This window comes from Pogona vitticeps, chromosome 2 (assembly GCF_051106095.1).
Source record: "Pogona vitticeps strain Pit_001003342236 chromosome 2, PviZW2.1, whole genome shotgun sequence".
Classification (NCBI taxonomy): domain Eukaryota; kingdom Metazoa; phylum Chordata; class Lepidosauria; order Squamata; family Agamidae; genus Pogona; species Pogona vitticeps.
This window is the reverse complement of record NC_135784.1, coordinates 252469227-252483689: the sequence shown is the minus strand read 5'-3', so window position 1 is coordinate 252483689 and position 14463 is coordinate 252469227. Positions and strand designations below refer to the sequence as shown.

The 14463-nt window shown below is 42.7% G+C and overlaps 2 protein-coding genes across 17 annotated transcripts in view; one reads left to right on the top strand and one right to left on the bottom strand.

The window, feature by feature from the left end:
* The window catches only part of SNCAIP (synuclein alpha interacting protein), a 150393-nt gene that overhangs the window by 116721 nt on the left and 19209 nt on the right, over positions 1-14463 (top strand). For all 16 annotated transcript variants that reach the window (XM_078386228.1, XM_078386229.1, XM_020803621.3 and 13 more), the window contains 3 exons: positions 1826-1939; positions 5043-5168; positions 5438-5607. In XM_078386228.1, coding sequence (XP_078242354.1) covers positions 1826-1939; positions 5043-5168; positions 5438-5607 — 410 coding nt within the window. The remainder of the gene's footprint in view (positions 1-1825; positions 1940-5042; positions 5169-5437; positions 5608-14463) is intronic.
* On the bottom strand, positions 5722-11184 carry LOC140704905 (uncharacterized). The gene is made up of 4 exons (XM_078386238.1): positions 9700-11184; positions 9266-9384; positions 6907-6972; positions 5722-5875 (listed from the first exon to the last, which is right to left on the bottom strand). The coding sequence occupies exons 1-4, from the start codon at positions 9835-9837 to the stop codon at positions 5833-5835; spliced, it is 366 nt and encodes a 121-aa protein (XP_078242364.1). The 5' UTR covers positions 9838-11184; the 3' UTR covers positions 5722-5832.

Sequence of the window (14463 nt, the reverse complement as noted above, 5' to 3'; positions counted from 1 at the left end):
AGGAAGTTGCAGAGTTCAACAACTGTAGTACGTGCTAATATTATTGAAATAAGAAGCCATAAACCCAGGTAATCTATTCTCAGGCTAGGAGGCATGGCAATTTCCCATCAAACTGCAACTATGTTGGCAGCTGAGCTATGCAGTTTGCTTAAAAAACAAGTAGACCTTCGATTTGCTTATGCTCCACCCAGTGCTAATGAAGAATGGTGAAACATGGAGTACAGGATTTACACTAGTTTTGATGTCATTTCCATTGAATAATCCACATTTTGAAGTGTATGGCAAAGCTGCTTTTTATTTTCAAATCATTGGACTGAAATCAATGACCTGAAGATTATAATTAGAGATGTGCATGAATTAAAAAATGAATCACCAAATTCATTCAAAAATCACCAGTTTGTCAATTTGTATTTGTACGAATCAATGCCCCAATAAACTACAAATCAATGAATTTTTGGTGATTTTTTTATTCATTGATTTGTTTTGCTATAAAATGGCCCCCAAGGCACCTCGAGACACAACAATTGCAAGGAAGCTTCCTCTGACTCTCCTCTAAAATCCCCCAGGGTTTCAAATGTCTGAATTATGCACCCACAAAGAGGCTCATCCCATAAAAGTTACCCCCAGACATGTAGAGACACTATAATAATAGAGAAGCTTCTGCTGATTCTCTTCTACAATCTCTCCAAGTTTGGTGAAGACCGAGTTTCCCCAAACCAGCTGCTAAAGGGCACTTTCCTGAGAGGACCCATTTTATATACCTTGCATGTCTGAAACCCAGTCTTCACCAAACATGGATGGGATTGCAGATGACAGTCAGGAGAAGCTTCCCTTTGAATTTGGTTTCTCTAGGTGTTTGTGGAGCCATTTTATAGGGTTTTAAAGTTTTTTTAAAAAAATGATAAATTGATTGTTGATTCATCAGAAAAAATCATAAATTTGTAATTAGCTACAATTTTTAATGATTCGTGCCCATCTCTAATTGTAACACATTAAGATGGCAGAATTTAAATATGTCTATTCAGAAGTAATGATCATTGAATTTAATGGAATTTACTCCAGAGTAAGTATTCATAGGACAATATCCTAATTCTGTAACCATGTACATTGTTACCTGGGAGTAAATCCTACTGAATCAGGTATACTGACTCAAAAGTGAGACCTTTCAGTCTGTTGATTTAAAATGGCACTATATTTCGGGTTATTTGAAATTAATGCAGAAAGATTAATCACTGAGATATAGGAGAGACCATAACTGCTCAACCTCACCAATCCTGATGTTGCCAATAACACTGCCCAGCTGTCCCATTCCAGAGGTTGGGAGGGAGTGGTATGAATATATTAGAGAGGCTTTATTCTCCTTTGTTTAGATTATTCCATTTCATCAGATAAAGAGAGCAAGTTTAAATAGTTAATTGCTGTCACTAAGAAGGGGAAGGGAGGGGATGGGGAGGGAGTACATGCAGTGCAAGGAAGTTTATGTGTCAGTGTATGCACATCCTGTAATGCATTCTACCTAGAAAATTTATGCTGTCATCTGATACCTCTTATCCCCTTCCTCCAGCTGGATTTTATTAGATAAAATAGTCTTTTTTATCTTTTCTTCTTTTTTATCGTTTCTTTTCCCCCCCCCTCCCCTTTGGATGAGAAATTAACATTTTTGAATAAGGTTCTCATTGGAATAAACAGACATTCACGAAAATGTACTTATAAAGTTAAGACATTGTATTGGCCATATTCAGACATTTTAAAAAGGGACCGGGTTTATTTTAAATAAACTGCAGCTGTGGATAAAAAGCTTGCCTCTTTCTTTTCTCCTACTTAGAATGGACAACTGGAGTGTGTGAGGTGGATGGTGAGCGAGACAGAAGCCATTGCAGAACTCAGTTGCTCAAAGGATCACCCAAGTCTTATTCACTATGCAGGTTGCTATGGGCAGGTATAATTACATTTTGAACTATTGTTTTGATGTTACACAAAATAATGGATTCAAGTTACCCCTACCAGCTGGTTTCCCTACCTTTCCTACTTATATGTATCCAATTTAAAAATGTGACAATTACTAATGAAAGATTTGGTAACTTATTGAGATGAACAGAGTTTTATCCAACATGCTTTCAACTGTTGCGGGCTGGACAAATAAATACAGTATTGAGTACAGTAATTCTAGCACATATGCATTTGCAAGACACTTTTTAACTTATGCAAACGACACCCCGTGTAAACATCAGATTTGGCTGCAATGCAAGGGAAATATTTTTATAAGGAAGAAAGATTTTTCCAATGGATCCAACACACAATTATTTCCTCTAGCACTTGACACACACGGGATCTGTTTTTTGAGTAAATACTTTCTATGATAGGGAAGGCAAAAAGGAGGGGAGCAAAGAATAAAGTCATTGATGTCAGTGTTGCCCAGCACTGCTTATACAGGATGTTTGAGAAAATGTTGCTCTGCCTCAGTTCCAAGAGTGTCTTCAGGAATATTGTTGAACCAGAAAAGCAAAGGATAACATACCTGACTGAACCGCTGCCAGGTAATGAGATTAGGATGAGATGTGGATGAAGGACATCTCCAAGAACATGAATCCATTTAACAGGAAAAATTGAGCCTTATTTATTGTTCGTTGATTTATGTCAAATAAGCAGAATCCCAAACACATTTTAGGCAATAGTTGTGGCAATTGGAATATAAGTACTATTAATATGCAGGATGGATATCTACAGCAAAGTGTTGCAGTATACCCTCCCGTCCTAAGAGATGAGTTCTTGTTTAGGGCTTCGATCAACTAGCCATGCTGTCCTCCATTATACAGTGGTGCCTCGCTTAGCGATCGCTCCATTGAGCGATGAAATCGCCTTGCAATGGACTTTTGGCCATCGCTGGAGTGATCGCTTAGCGATGGTCCCTATGGCTAAAATTCGCTTTGCGATGATCGTGGGGAAGCGATCATGGCAAAGCGAACTTTTTTAAACAGCTGATCGGCAGTTCCAAAATGGCCACTGCAAAAACAAAATGGCCACCGCTGTTTTGCGTCGCTTTAGAGTCACCCAAAATGGCCGCCGATATGGAGGAATTTCGCTTTAAGGTAAGTTTTTAGCCCATAGGAACATATTAAACGTGTTTTAATACGTTCCTATGGGCTTTTTAATATCGCTTAGCGATTAAATCACTTAGCGATGTTTTTTCTGGAACAGATTAACATCGCTGTGTGAGGCACCACTGTATTCCGTTTTACTCACACCCCCAATATTAATTTTTCCAACATAGCACTTTAGAACACAAACTAAATGTTCCTTGGCCACCTTCATTGTCTACTTTCAAAGTGGGAGGACATCCTCTCTTAGGGTATTTTGTTCGATTTCAGTTTGTTGTACCTCCAAAATACTCAGAGCCCTTCTGAACATGCAGATATCCCCTGTATTTCCCCCCCTCAGTGACCCTGTTTTGGCTGCATTATTGTCAGCTCCCAACTCTTTAAATCTATTATCAGTGGAAATGATTAATTCAGAACTCTAAGGGCATTGGTGGTGTATAATGATTAGAAAACTCAACTCATTAACAATGCCTTACTTGATTAATCTATCAAGACTTATATGATTATCAAGTAAGCATTAGTTTTAAAGAAAAATGCTGCCTGATTGATGGAGGACATTTTCCTGGTTGAGTTCTGAAAGAAATAAACACTGAGTGCTCACTGGAAGGACGGATCCTGAAACTGAGACTCCAATACTTTGGCCGTCTCATGAGAAGACTCCCTGGAAAAGACCCTGATGTTGGGAATGTTTGAAGGCAAGAGGAGAAGGGAATGACAGAAGACGAGATGGATGGACAGTGTCATCGAACTGACCAACATGAATTTGACCCAACTCCGGGGGCAGTGGAAGACAGGAGGGCCCGGCATGCTCTGGTCCATGGGGTCATGGAGAGTCAGATATGACTTAATGACTAAACAACAACAAAGAATGTTTTTAACTGATGCATTTACGAAAACATGTTGTAACCATAATGCTTAAATTCATGGATGCATTCATACATATTTTTGTGATGAGGTACAGCTTCACTCTTGCTGCTACAGTAATTCCAGCATTAGCTTTGTTCCTCTTGTTGGATTCATACAATTTAATTGCGATTTCATTGCTCTGCTGCCATGAATGTTGCTTTTTTACCCCACGCTCATGCAGTTTAGCCCACATATCATATCCTTTGTTCCAATTGTTTCATTGATGGCCTCTAGCAATGTGGAATACATGTAAGAAATCGCACATAATGAAGAACCAGTACCTTGAAGTATATATCTAACATATAGATTCCAGCTGAGAATCTAAATTTTGCCATGTTTGACTGTTCTGATCTCTAAAAATGTATGAGAACTTGAGAGGGCAGTGAACCTAGGAGCTGAAGGACATTAAATATGACCAGAACTAAATGGTGGCACATGATTATTAAATAACATTATAGCTATAAAATGGGAGAAAGGCCTGGAAAAACACCACTAGTTTCTAATTTTTAAGTGTTCCCTTATTGATATTAGATATTGAAAAATGACTTTTGTCATGATAGTTGAGTGATTTTCTCTATCTGAGATCTAGTCTATGAAGGAAACTTCAAGTCTATGTTATGGAAATCCTTTGCTCCTCCTATCTGTCATAACCATTTTCTTATTCATGTAGTGTGATAACTTTCTGACAACTTAATTCATCAATTATGAAGGAAAGGAACAATGGCTGTTCCAGACAACTTTTGTCATTAAGGACTTCCTACTTGTATCACCATTATCCACGTAGCATTTTAATGCAAATCATTGACACCTACACAGATCAGCTTCTGCATATTTATTCACAAGTTTATCACAGGTCATCCTCCCATGTAACTGAGTTTAAGACTGAAGTATCTGGACATTTTTTTTAGCTCAAAACTATTTTTTAGTATCTGATACTGTATCTGATATTTTGTATCTGATTTTAGTATCTGATATTGGCTGTCAACTATTTTGTCATTGTGCTATTATTTTTTTTAAAAAAAATCTTTTTCCCTATAGGAGAAAATTCTTCTGTGGCTTCTTCAATTTATGCAAGAACAAGGGATTTCTCTGGATGAAGTAGATCAGGATGGAAATAGTGCAGTCCATGTAGCTGCCCAGCATGGGTATCTGGGATGTATACAGGTAAAACAGCACAGTTCATTTATTTATTTCATGGACATAATTTTAAATATTCAGATCAATATATGCTATATGGGAATAATTTATAATTTAGTTTAAATAATACAGTAGATAATTGTAATAGATTAAGAGGTAATCATGCTCAAAAAGCATTAATTCTCCATCCTTGATAAACTGTAAAGAAGTGCTTTTGTTCTGCCTGTTCTGAAAATAGCACTACTTAAAGTAAATATTGCTGTTAATGTGCACATATATAAATGTATGTATTTTAGACTCTGGTGGAATATGGAGCAAACGTCACTATGCAAAACAATGCTGGAGAGAAACCATCCCAAAGTGCTGAGCGGCAGGGACACACCATGTGCTCACGTTACTTGGTAGTCGTAGAGACATGTATGTCGTTGGCATCCCAAGTTGTGAAGCTAACAAAGCAACTGAAAGAGTAAGTTTTCCATTATAAGAGTGGGATTCAGGCTGTTTTTTGTTTGTTCTCAAACCAAACATATTTCTCCTTTATGCAATCCTTTTCTCAAGCAATTACATTCTTTGGGTTGCTACATATGGCATGAAGAAAATACATTTATTGGCATGTTGAAGGGTGAGCAGTACAGTAAAAATGTGAATAGAAAATGGGCCACAGTTTTAAAAAGCAGTGGGCCACACAAAATTACCTGCACAGGAGCAGCAGGAGTTTCAACAAGACTGTGGAGCTTTGTAAAAAAAAAATTGTATTTGTTAAAAGTATAATCTGTACAATAGTTATCAGAATACTTTTTTCCCCTCCCCATCCTGCTTCTTAACCTATCAGGCATCTGTTATCTGTGCCTTTAATTCACCCTTTTCTTTCTTCTGACATGATACTGGTGTTCAGAAACCTCAGCAGGCCCAAAACACAGCTGCCAGATTGTTAACTAGGGCTGGTCACAGGAATCACATAACCCTCCTGCTGCAGCAGCTCCATTGGCTTCCAGTACATTTATGGGCACAATGCAATGTGCTGATTGTAACCTATAGATTCATAAATGTCTTGGATCCAAGCTGTCTCAAGTATCGTGTCTTGAGACAGCTTTATGAGCCTGCCTCGTTGTGTTAAGATCACCAGGAGAGGCCTTTCTCTTGGTCCCTCCACCCTAACAGGTGTGTTTGATGAGGACACAGCAGGGGGCCTTCAGACTTTGGAACTCTGTCCCACTGGACGCCCGGCTGGCCCCACCTTTGCTGTCCTTCTGCAAGCAGGCAAAATACCTTTCTCTTACTGCTTTGAATGTGTTTTTGATGTTGCTTTTGTTTATCGAATGTTAGTAAAAACAGGGAAATGAATAAATACTGTATTACATTAATCTAGCATTAGCTTTTTAACTGCTGCATCTGTGTTCTGTTCTCCAGCTCCACCCCAGTAATCTGCAATTATTCTCAAGCCTGCAAAATCAACACTATATAAATGAAAAAGGACTGGGTACAGTTTCTTTCTTGTTGCTCGGAATCCTCACCTTTCCTTCAGTTCTCCTCTGAGGAGTAGGCCAGCTAGTTCTCTTACTCTTGTTTTGCTGCCTTTTAAAAAACAGTTTTATAGACTCATGGGAGCCCCCAATAGATTAAGTAGTTACTGTATTCTTTGTGACCTCTGTGAATCACACCCTGGGTGATCCACACCTGTACGGAGCCTCATCGGAAAATTCTAGAGCTGCTGTGGTAGCAAAAAACACATTAGAATAAGGCCCCTCCTCCCTCATATGAGTACCTTGGTGCCAAGGCTCCCCTTTCAGTTTCTTTCAACCACCATGTTGAGAGCCTCATAGTTCTGCTTCTGTGAGTAAAAGAGAAAGAGAGTTCATTCCTTCCTGTTATCAACCTTTTTTCCTTTAAACTTTTAGATCAAATTCATTATCATCAGAGATGTTTTCTTTTCTACTTCGCTCGGCCTCTGGCCGCAGCACCCCCCATTCATCATTTTTTTTCTCCTCAAATTATTTTCTCCTATTCATGGCCCCTTTGGGCCCGTTTAAACACTGCATGGTCTGTGATAACAAAATACCACTCTCTGATAGCCACACCAAGTGTCTTTTTTGCTTGGGAGAGGCACACCAGACATCCTCCTGCCAGCATTGTAAAAACAAGTGCAGAGTCCTCTGTTCTCGCCTATCCAGATTAAAACTCCGTCTTTGCGAACAATCCCTTCAACCAACCAAAATGGCCCAACCTCCTTGTAAGGCCACCTCACAAACCAAAGCAATGGAGAAGGCTCAGACCCGCGTTCAGCACTCTCACTGGGTTGCCATTTGCCCCTACCAGTGCTCAGACAACCACAACCTCCAATCAGCCAGTTGCTCTATCCAGCTTGGCCACACCTACTCATGGCGGGCCTCAGTCTCGACAATCATCAACATTGAAACGGCCATATCACCGTGAGCCACATCAACTCCAACCTGCTCCCTACCTGGCACCTAAAATACCCAGGACAGTTGAGCAGTTTTCTTCTACACGCGAGGCTTTTACAGCTCCGGCCTCCTGATATTTTCCCGCTAATCCTCTTACTTGGCATCTTCAGCATCTATATACTCCACTGCTTTACCAGCTCATCAACAACCTCCGTTTCGACATCACCAAGACACAGACTGTGATATCGATGATCTTCAATATCCATCCTATTCCATGGACACTCGTTCTGTCCCTCTATCAACGCATGATTTCTGTCGCCCAATAGAACAAGCCATCGAACTTGACATCGCTATGACCCTGATGTTCAACCATATCAAACAATATCCATGGACACTCGGATGACATCTCTCGATATCGAAAATTCTCAACACTGACAAATGCCCATGGACATGCTGCCTCCATTGACATCAAGCCACAAACATCAATACTATGACACTCAACCTATTGACAATGAGGTTGATCGACAATCCGTCTACTCCCGACTTGATGCCGATTATTCCGATCACAGATCCAGACCTCAGACACTGTCAGTACTACCTACCTCACCAGAATCCGACCTTGTCAATGCAGACCCACCATAACCAGTGGAAGTCTTCCAAACTTACGCCCAACTTATGATCCATATGGCTAAGTCTCTCAATATCCAGATCCACCATCCTTCGACAGAACCGGCCAATCATCTATACAACCCAATCTCTAAAGATACAACTACTCCAGTACACATCTCGATGCTTCCGTCTCTACTCAGCACCACTCAACGATCCTGGACAAAACCAGCCTCTTCCCATACCATGTCTAAACGAATCAATAACCTCTACAGTGTCCATGATCCTGGAGCTATTTCTTCAAAAAGAACCAGCTCCAAACTCTATTTTTGTCAAAGCCTGGAGCTATTTCTTCAAAAAGAACCAGCTCCAAACTCTATTTTTGTCAAAGCCTCACAATCCAGATCTCAGCATCGACAAGCTCTCATACCAACAAATAAAGACAGTAGAAGGACTGACTCAATGGAAAAACGGCTTTATTCATCAGCAGCATTCATCCTGCATATCGCTAACTACCAGGGAGGCATGGGTGCATATCAGCATTTCCTTTGGGACAATATGTCAACCTTTGTCGAAACTTTACCAGAAGATAAAAAAAGTACTTGCTCAAACTTTTCAACAAGAAGGTCTTTCCGTTGCCAAACAACAGATGCCTTCTGCTAGGCATACGGTAGATGCCATAGCAAAGTAAATGGCTATTTCAGTAGCCTTACAATGTTTCTCTTAGCTGAGGACAGCTGGCCTAGCTGAGGATGCCTGTGCATGTATCAAAGACCTTCCATGCGATGGGGCATACCTCTTTAATGCTGAAACTGATGATATTTTGGGAAACATGCAAAAGAAAAGATCAGCAGCTAGACGTTGGGGAATTTATCCATCTTTCCAACAATGACCCCAACAAAATCAATGGAGTTGACCATACAACTCATATGAAAAATTCCAATATGATCCTCCAAAAGAAACATCTTATACACCCTATTTCAGAAATCGAAGAAATAAAACCCGCCAACAACACATTACTAGGCACAACGACTGCAAGCCCAAACATCACGTTTGATGTTCCCATGACTGAGATTGCACACCGCTCCATCCATCCTGCCCTCTGGAAACACCTACCTGCCTGGGAGTCCATTACTACAGGTGCCTGGGTACTGTCCATCATCCACGACGGCTACCGCATTCATTTCTTCCAACTTCCTCCGGCAACACACATCATCACTCCACCATCTCCAACGCTACAAGAGGAAATAAGAAATTTACTCCTCAAAGACGCCATACAATCCATCTCACAACACAACAAAGGATTTCTCTCTCGCTATTTCACCGTACCCAGAAAGGACTGAGGTCTTTGCCCTGTCTTAGACCTATGAGAGTTAAACAAATACATCATTACTACAAAATTCCATATGGTTACCCTTGAATCAGTTCTCCCTTTACTCTGCAAAAATGATTGGTTCATTGTCATAGATCTCAAAGACTCATACTTCCATATTTCCATACATCCTCCACACAGAAAATTCCTTCAATTTCAGCTAGGATCACAAGCCTACCAATTCAAAAGGCTTCCTTTTGGTCTTGCAACAGCTCCAAGGGTATTCACCAAGTGCATGGCGCCAGTAGCTCCTTATCTCAGGTTGCAAAAAAATATCATATTTCCATATATCGACGATTGGCTCCTCGTAGCTCATTCCTGTCGCAAGGCCCAACAAGACACTCACTTCACCCTTACCCTCCTTCACGAACTTGGTCTCGCTGACAATGAACAAAAATCAAATTTGAAACCTACAAAGATTATTCATTATATAGGCGCATGCATACGTAGATTCCACACAAGCTCACGCCTTTCTTCCTCCAGACAAGAGAGAAAATCTCATTGCATTACTTCAAGTTTTCACACCTCATGCTATGGCACCCACTTTGACTGTGCAATGTGTACTAGGCACCATGGCCTCTATGACTTCAGTAGTGCAGCACATACTGTACATCTCAAGATGAGATCTCTTCAGTCGTGGTTTCTCGCCCTCTTCGACCCCCTCACAGACCCTCCTCACAATCTTTTAAGGGTCACCCTAGAACTCACCTCCCAACTTCAGTGGTGGCATTTTCCTCCCAACCTGTTCATCAGGCAGCCATTCCGACAACCATGACCACAAATACAGTCACCACCGACACCAGCCTCACAGGCTGGGGAGCTCCCTGCAAATCTCTCAAAATCCACGCCAAGTGGTCTTCCAGAGAGAAATTGCTTCACATCAACGAATTAGAGCTGTTGGCGGTTATAAAAGCTTGCAAAGCTTTCACAAATCTCCTCGCTGGCAAGATGGTACTAATTGCCACCGACAACACCATGGCGATGTACTATATTCTGAAACAAGGTGGCACCCACTCTCCAAGTCTCCTGTATTTAGCAGTCGACCTCCGAGAGTGGTGCCTAGCCCATCATATCTGCCTTATGGTTTTACACATTGCCGGCCACGACAACAGCTTGGCTGATCTACTCAGCCGTACAAACTCCCAGGCTCACGAATGGGAGTTAGACCAACCAGTTTTTCTTTGCCTATGCGAACAATGGGGCAAACCAACTCTCGACCTCTTCACCCCCTGTGTGAATCGGAAGTGCAAACAATACTGCTCCTGAGCTGACACTGGCAAACACTCCCAGGGAGATGCATTCATTGGCTGATGGCCCAATACCTCTTTCCACCATTACCGCTTCTCCACAAGGTTGTGGTTCGCCTACAACAAGACAAATCCAATGCCATCGTTATAGCCCCTTGGTGGCCATGACAACCCTGGTTTCCAGTCCTTCATAATCTCTCATCAGACATTTACTATCTCCCTGGCCTGCCCCACCTCCTGACACAGAACAACACCCAAGTACTCCACCCAAACGTACCTGTTCTGCACCTGGCAGCATGGAGGATTCTGCCTCAATAATGAATGTCCTCCAAAGAAGGCTTCCACTAGAAAGGCTTACCTGTATAAATGGAACATATTCAAATCATTCATTGAAGCTTTTTCATTGCCTTCTATCAACCCATCACTTGCTACTGTTCTATGTTTTTTGCTTCATCTCAAGTCTAGCAGCCTTTCCCTCTCTTCCTTGATAGTTTACCTCTCCACCATAGTTTCTTATCAGCCCCCTAACTCTCCGGCAGCAGGTTGATTTGGATCAATCATGATTCCAGGATACCATGAGAGGGATTCCAGCTGATCTGTCTGGCGCTCCTGTCGAGGCTCTGGTAGATGGCTGGTTTTCTGCCGCCACTAGGGCTGTAGACACAATCACTGCTAAACGCCCTCTCTGGTGCAGAGTTCGGCCAGGGTCCTGGTTTAACCAGGAGCTGCGAGCTATGAAACAAAATAGGAGATGGCTAAAGTGCAGTTGGAGACAGGAACCGACGGATTATAATAAGAAAGCTGTCAGGATCGCGACTAACCTTTACCTGGCCAAGGTAAAGGCTGCTAAATGATCACACTTCGCTGACCGGATAAGTGAAGCTTCAAAACAGCAGGCGGAACTTTTCCGTATTGTTCGCAATCGATCCGGAATTGGCCTAGGTAATGGGCCTCCTATTAGTATCTCACCTGACCAATTTGCAGCATTTATTAAATCTAAAGTGGAGGCCCTTTGCCGGGATTTCTCTCCTCTTTTAAATACAGTGGATCGAGCAGAGATGTCCAGCACTCTACCTTGCCCGGTGAGTCTTGAATTTTTTCAGCCTGTGATGCCAGATATGGTGGACAAAGCGCTTGATCGCTGCCAGGCCACCACCTCCTCTCTTGACCCTTGCCTGACCTGGCTAATCAAAGTAGCCAGACCTATAACAGCTGAATGGGATACAACGATAATTAATGGTTCTCTCCAGGAGGGCAAGGTTCCTCTTGCCCTCAAGGAGACATTCATTGGGCCCATAAGAAAGAAACCAAATTTGGCAGCGGACGATATTGGCAATTATAGACCCTTCGCCAGTGTTTCTTTCCTTAGTAAAGTGGTCGAGAGGGTGGTGGCTGATCAGCCTCAGGCTATCTTGGATGAAACCAGTGCCCTGGAGCCATTCCAGTCAGGCTTCAGGCCACGCTACAGAAACGGCACTGGTCGCACTGTTGGATGACCTGTTGAGTGAGGCTGACGGAGCAAAATGTCCTTGTAGGTCCTCCTCGATATCTCAGCTGCCTTTGATACAGTCAACCACGGTATCCTCCTGGGGAGGCTCTCCGAGTTGAGAATCGGTGGCTTGGCACTTGCCTGGCTCCAATCCTACTTGGAGGACCATCCCCAGAGAGTTCAGCTCGGGGAGAGTGTCTCAGCCCCGTGGAGTCTCAATTGTGGGGTCCTGCAGGGCTCAATCATCTCCTGAATGCTGTTTAATATCTATATGAGGCCGCTGGGTGGGGTCATCGGGGGTGTGGGGCTTCGTGCCATCAGTATGCTGATGACACACAGCTCTACATCTCCTTTTCACCTACTTCAGTGGATGACGTTCTGTCCCTTCAGTGTTGCCTGGAGGCCGTACTGCAATGGATGCGGCTGAATGGGCTGAGGCTGAACCTGGAGAAGGCGTAGGTCCTGAGGGTGGGTGGCCCCTCCATTGGTGGCTTAGGAAACTCCCTCACTTTCGGGGGGGGTGACTCTCGCTGCAAAGAGTGAGGTTTGCAGCTTAGGAGTACATTTGGACCCAGCGCTCACCATGGAAACCCAGGTGGCATCAGTGGTCCGTCCTGCCAATTACCATCTGTGGCAGATTGCCCAGCTGTGTCCCTATATTGATGGTCAGGCCCGCACCCCTCTGGTCCATGCGCTTATAATCTCGAGATTAGACCACTGTAATGCACTCTATGTGGGGCTACCTTTGAGGTTAATGCAGAAGCTTCAAATGGTGCAGAATGCGGCAGCCAGATTACTTAGTGAAGTTAGAAAATTCCAGCATTGGCTGCCCATTCATTTCCGCATTGATTTCAAAATGTTAATGATGACTTATGAAGCTTAAATGGTTTAGGACCTCAATACCTGGCAGAACTCCTTCTCCCACCTAGATCTACTTGAGTCACTCACCAGAGCCAGGAAAGATGGCTGAGGGGCCTGACGCCAAGACAGGCCCAAAAGGAAAGAACAAGAAATCGGGCTTTCTCAGCGGTGGCCCCTCGACTTTGGAACAACTTGCCGCAAGAGATCTGCCTGGTACCCTCGCTGGGTGTTTTTAAGAGTCAATTAAAAACTTGGCTCTTTAGGCAGGCCTTCCCCCCTGCCAATTCTTGATTGTGCTTTCTTGCTTTTGTTGTTTATTCTCCCATCTTGATCATATTATGATTGTAGATTTTAATTGTTGTTTTAGTTGTTTGTGCACAATATGTTGTGAGCCGCCCTGAGTAGACTCCTGTCTAGAAGGGTGGGATATAAATCCAATAATAAATAAAATAAATATATAAAAATTTCTTCAAGCATCCAACATTGAAATGTTTTCTTAAAGGTCTATCTCATATCTACCCAGATACCCACCCGCCTTCCCCGAAATGGTCACTAACACTAGTACTGCAACAATTTACTGAAGGTCCTTTCGAACCTTTAGCTTCAACTGATTTATGGCTACTTACCTTTAAAACAGTTTTCCTCATCGCCATTACCTCAGCTCAATGTGATTTAGCGGCCTTTCATCACGATTATCCTTATTTACAGTTTTTCCAGACAAAGTCAAATTATCCATGGATATTTCTTTCCTCCCTAAAGTTGTGTCCCAATTCCATCTCTCTCAGCCATTTATCCTTCCTTCCTTCTTCTCATCACCATCCACAACTCAAGAAAGAATCCTCCATACTTTAGACCAGTGGTTCTTAACCTTGGGTTACTCAGATGCTTTTGAACTGCAACTCAGCACAGCTGGTGGTGAAGGCTTATGGGAGTTGCAGTCCCAAACTCCTGAGTAACCCAAGGTTAAGAACCAGTGCTTTAGACATTAGGTGAGCCCTTGCCTTTTACATCCAACGCACCCAACCTTTCAGGCATTCACCTCGACTTTTCATAAGTCACCAACCACCTACTAAAGGTCACCAGATGACGTCTCAAATTATATCTAGATGGGTCGCTTCAACCATTCACCCCGCGTATCAGCTAGCATGCAAACCAGTCCCGAAGGTGATTCGCCCTCACTCCACCAGAGCAGTGGCAACCTCTAAGGCATTCCTAAATGGCGTACCTCTTCCAGACGTCTGCGCCTCTGCCACCTGGACATAGCCGTCCACTTTCATCCGGTATTATAGACTTAGCTCCGGCAGAAGTCTGATGCGGCCTTTGGACATACTGTTCTAACCTCTAC

What these genes read in the sequence shown, in the direction of transcription:
- LOC140704905 (XM_078386238.1), bottom strand. Translation starts at nt 9,837, where the DNA reads ATGAGCTACGAGGAGCCAATCGTCGATATATGGAAATATGATATTTTT. An exon ending in AAAGGAAGCCTTTTGAATTG is followed by an intron (nt 9,385 to 9,699) that starts GTAGGCTTGTGA and finishes TTCCTCTTGTAG; the next exon opens with CGTTGGAGATGGTGGAGTGA. An exon ending in AGTAATGGACTCCCAGGCAG is followed by an intron (nt 6,973 to 9,265) that starts GTAGGTGTTTCC and finishes TTTTACTCACAG; the next exon opens with AAGCAGAACTATGAGGCTCT.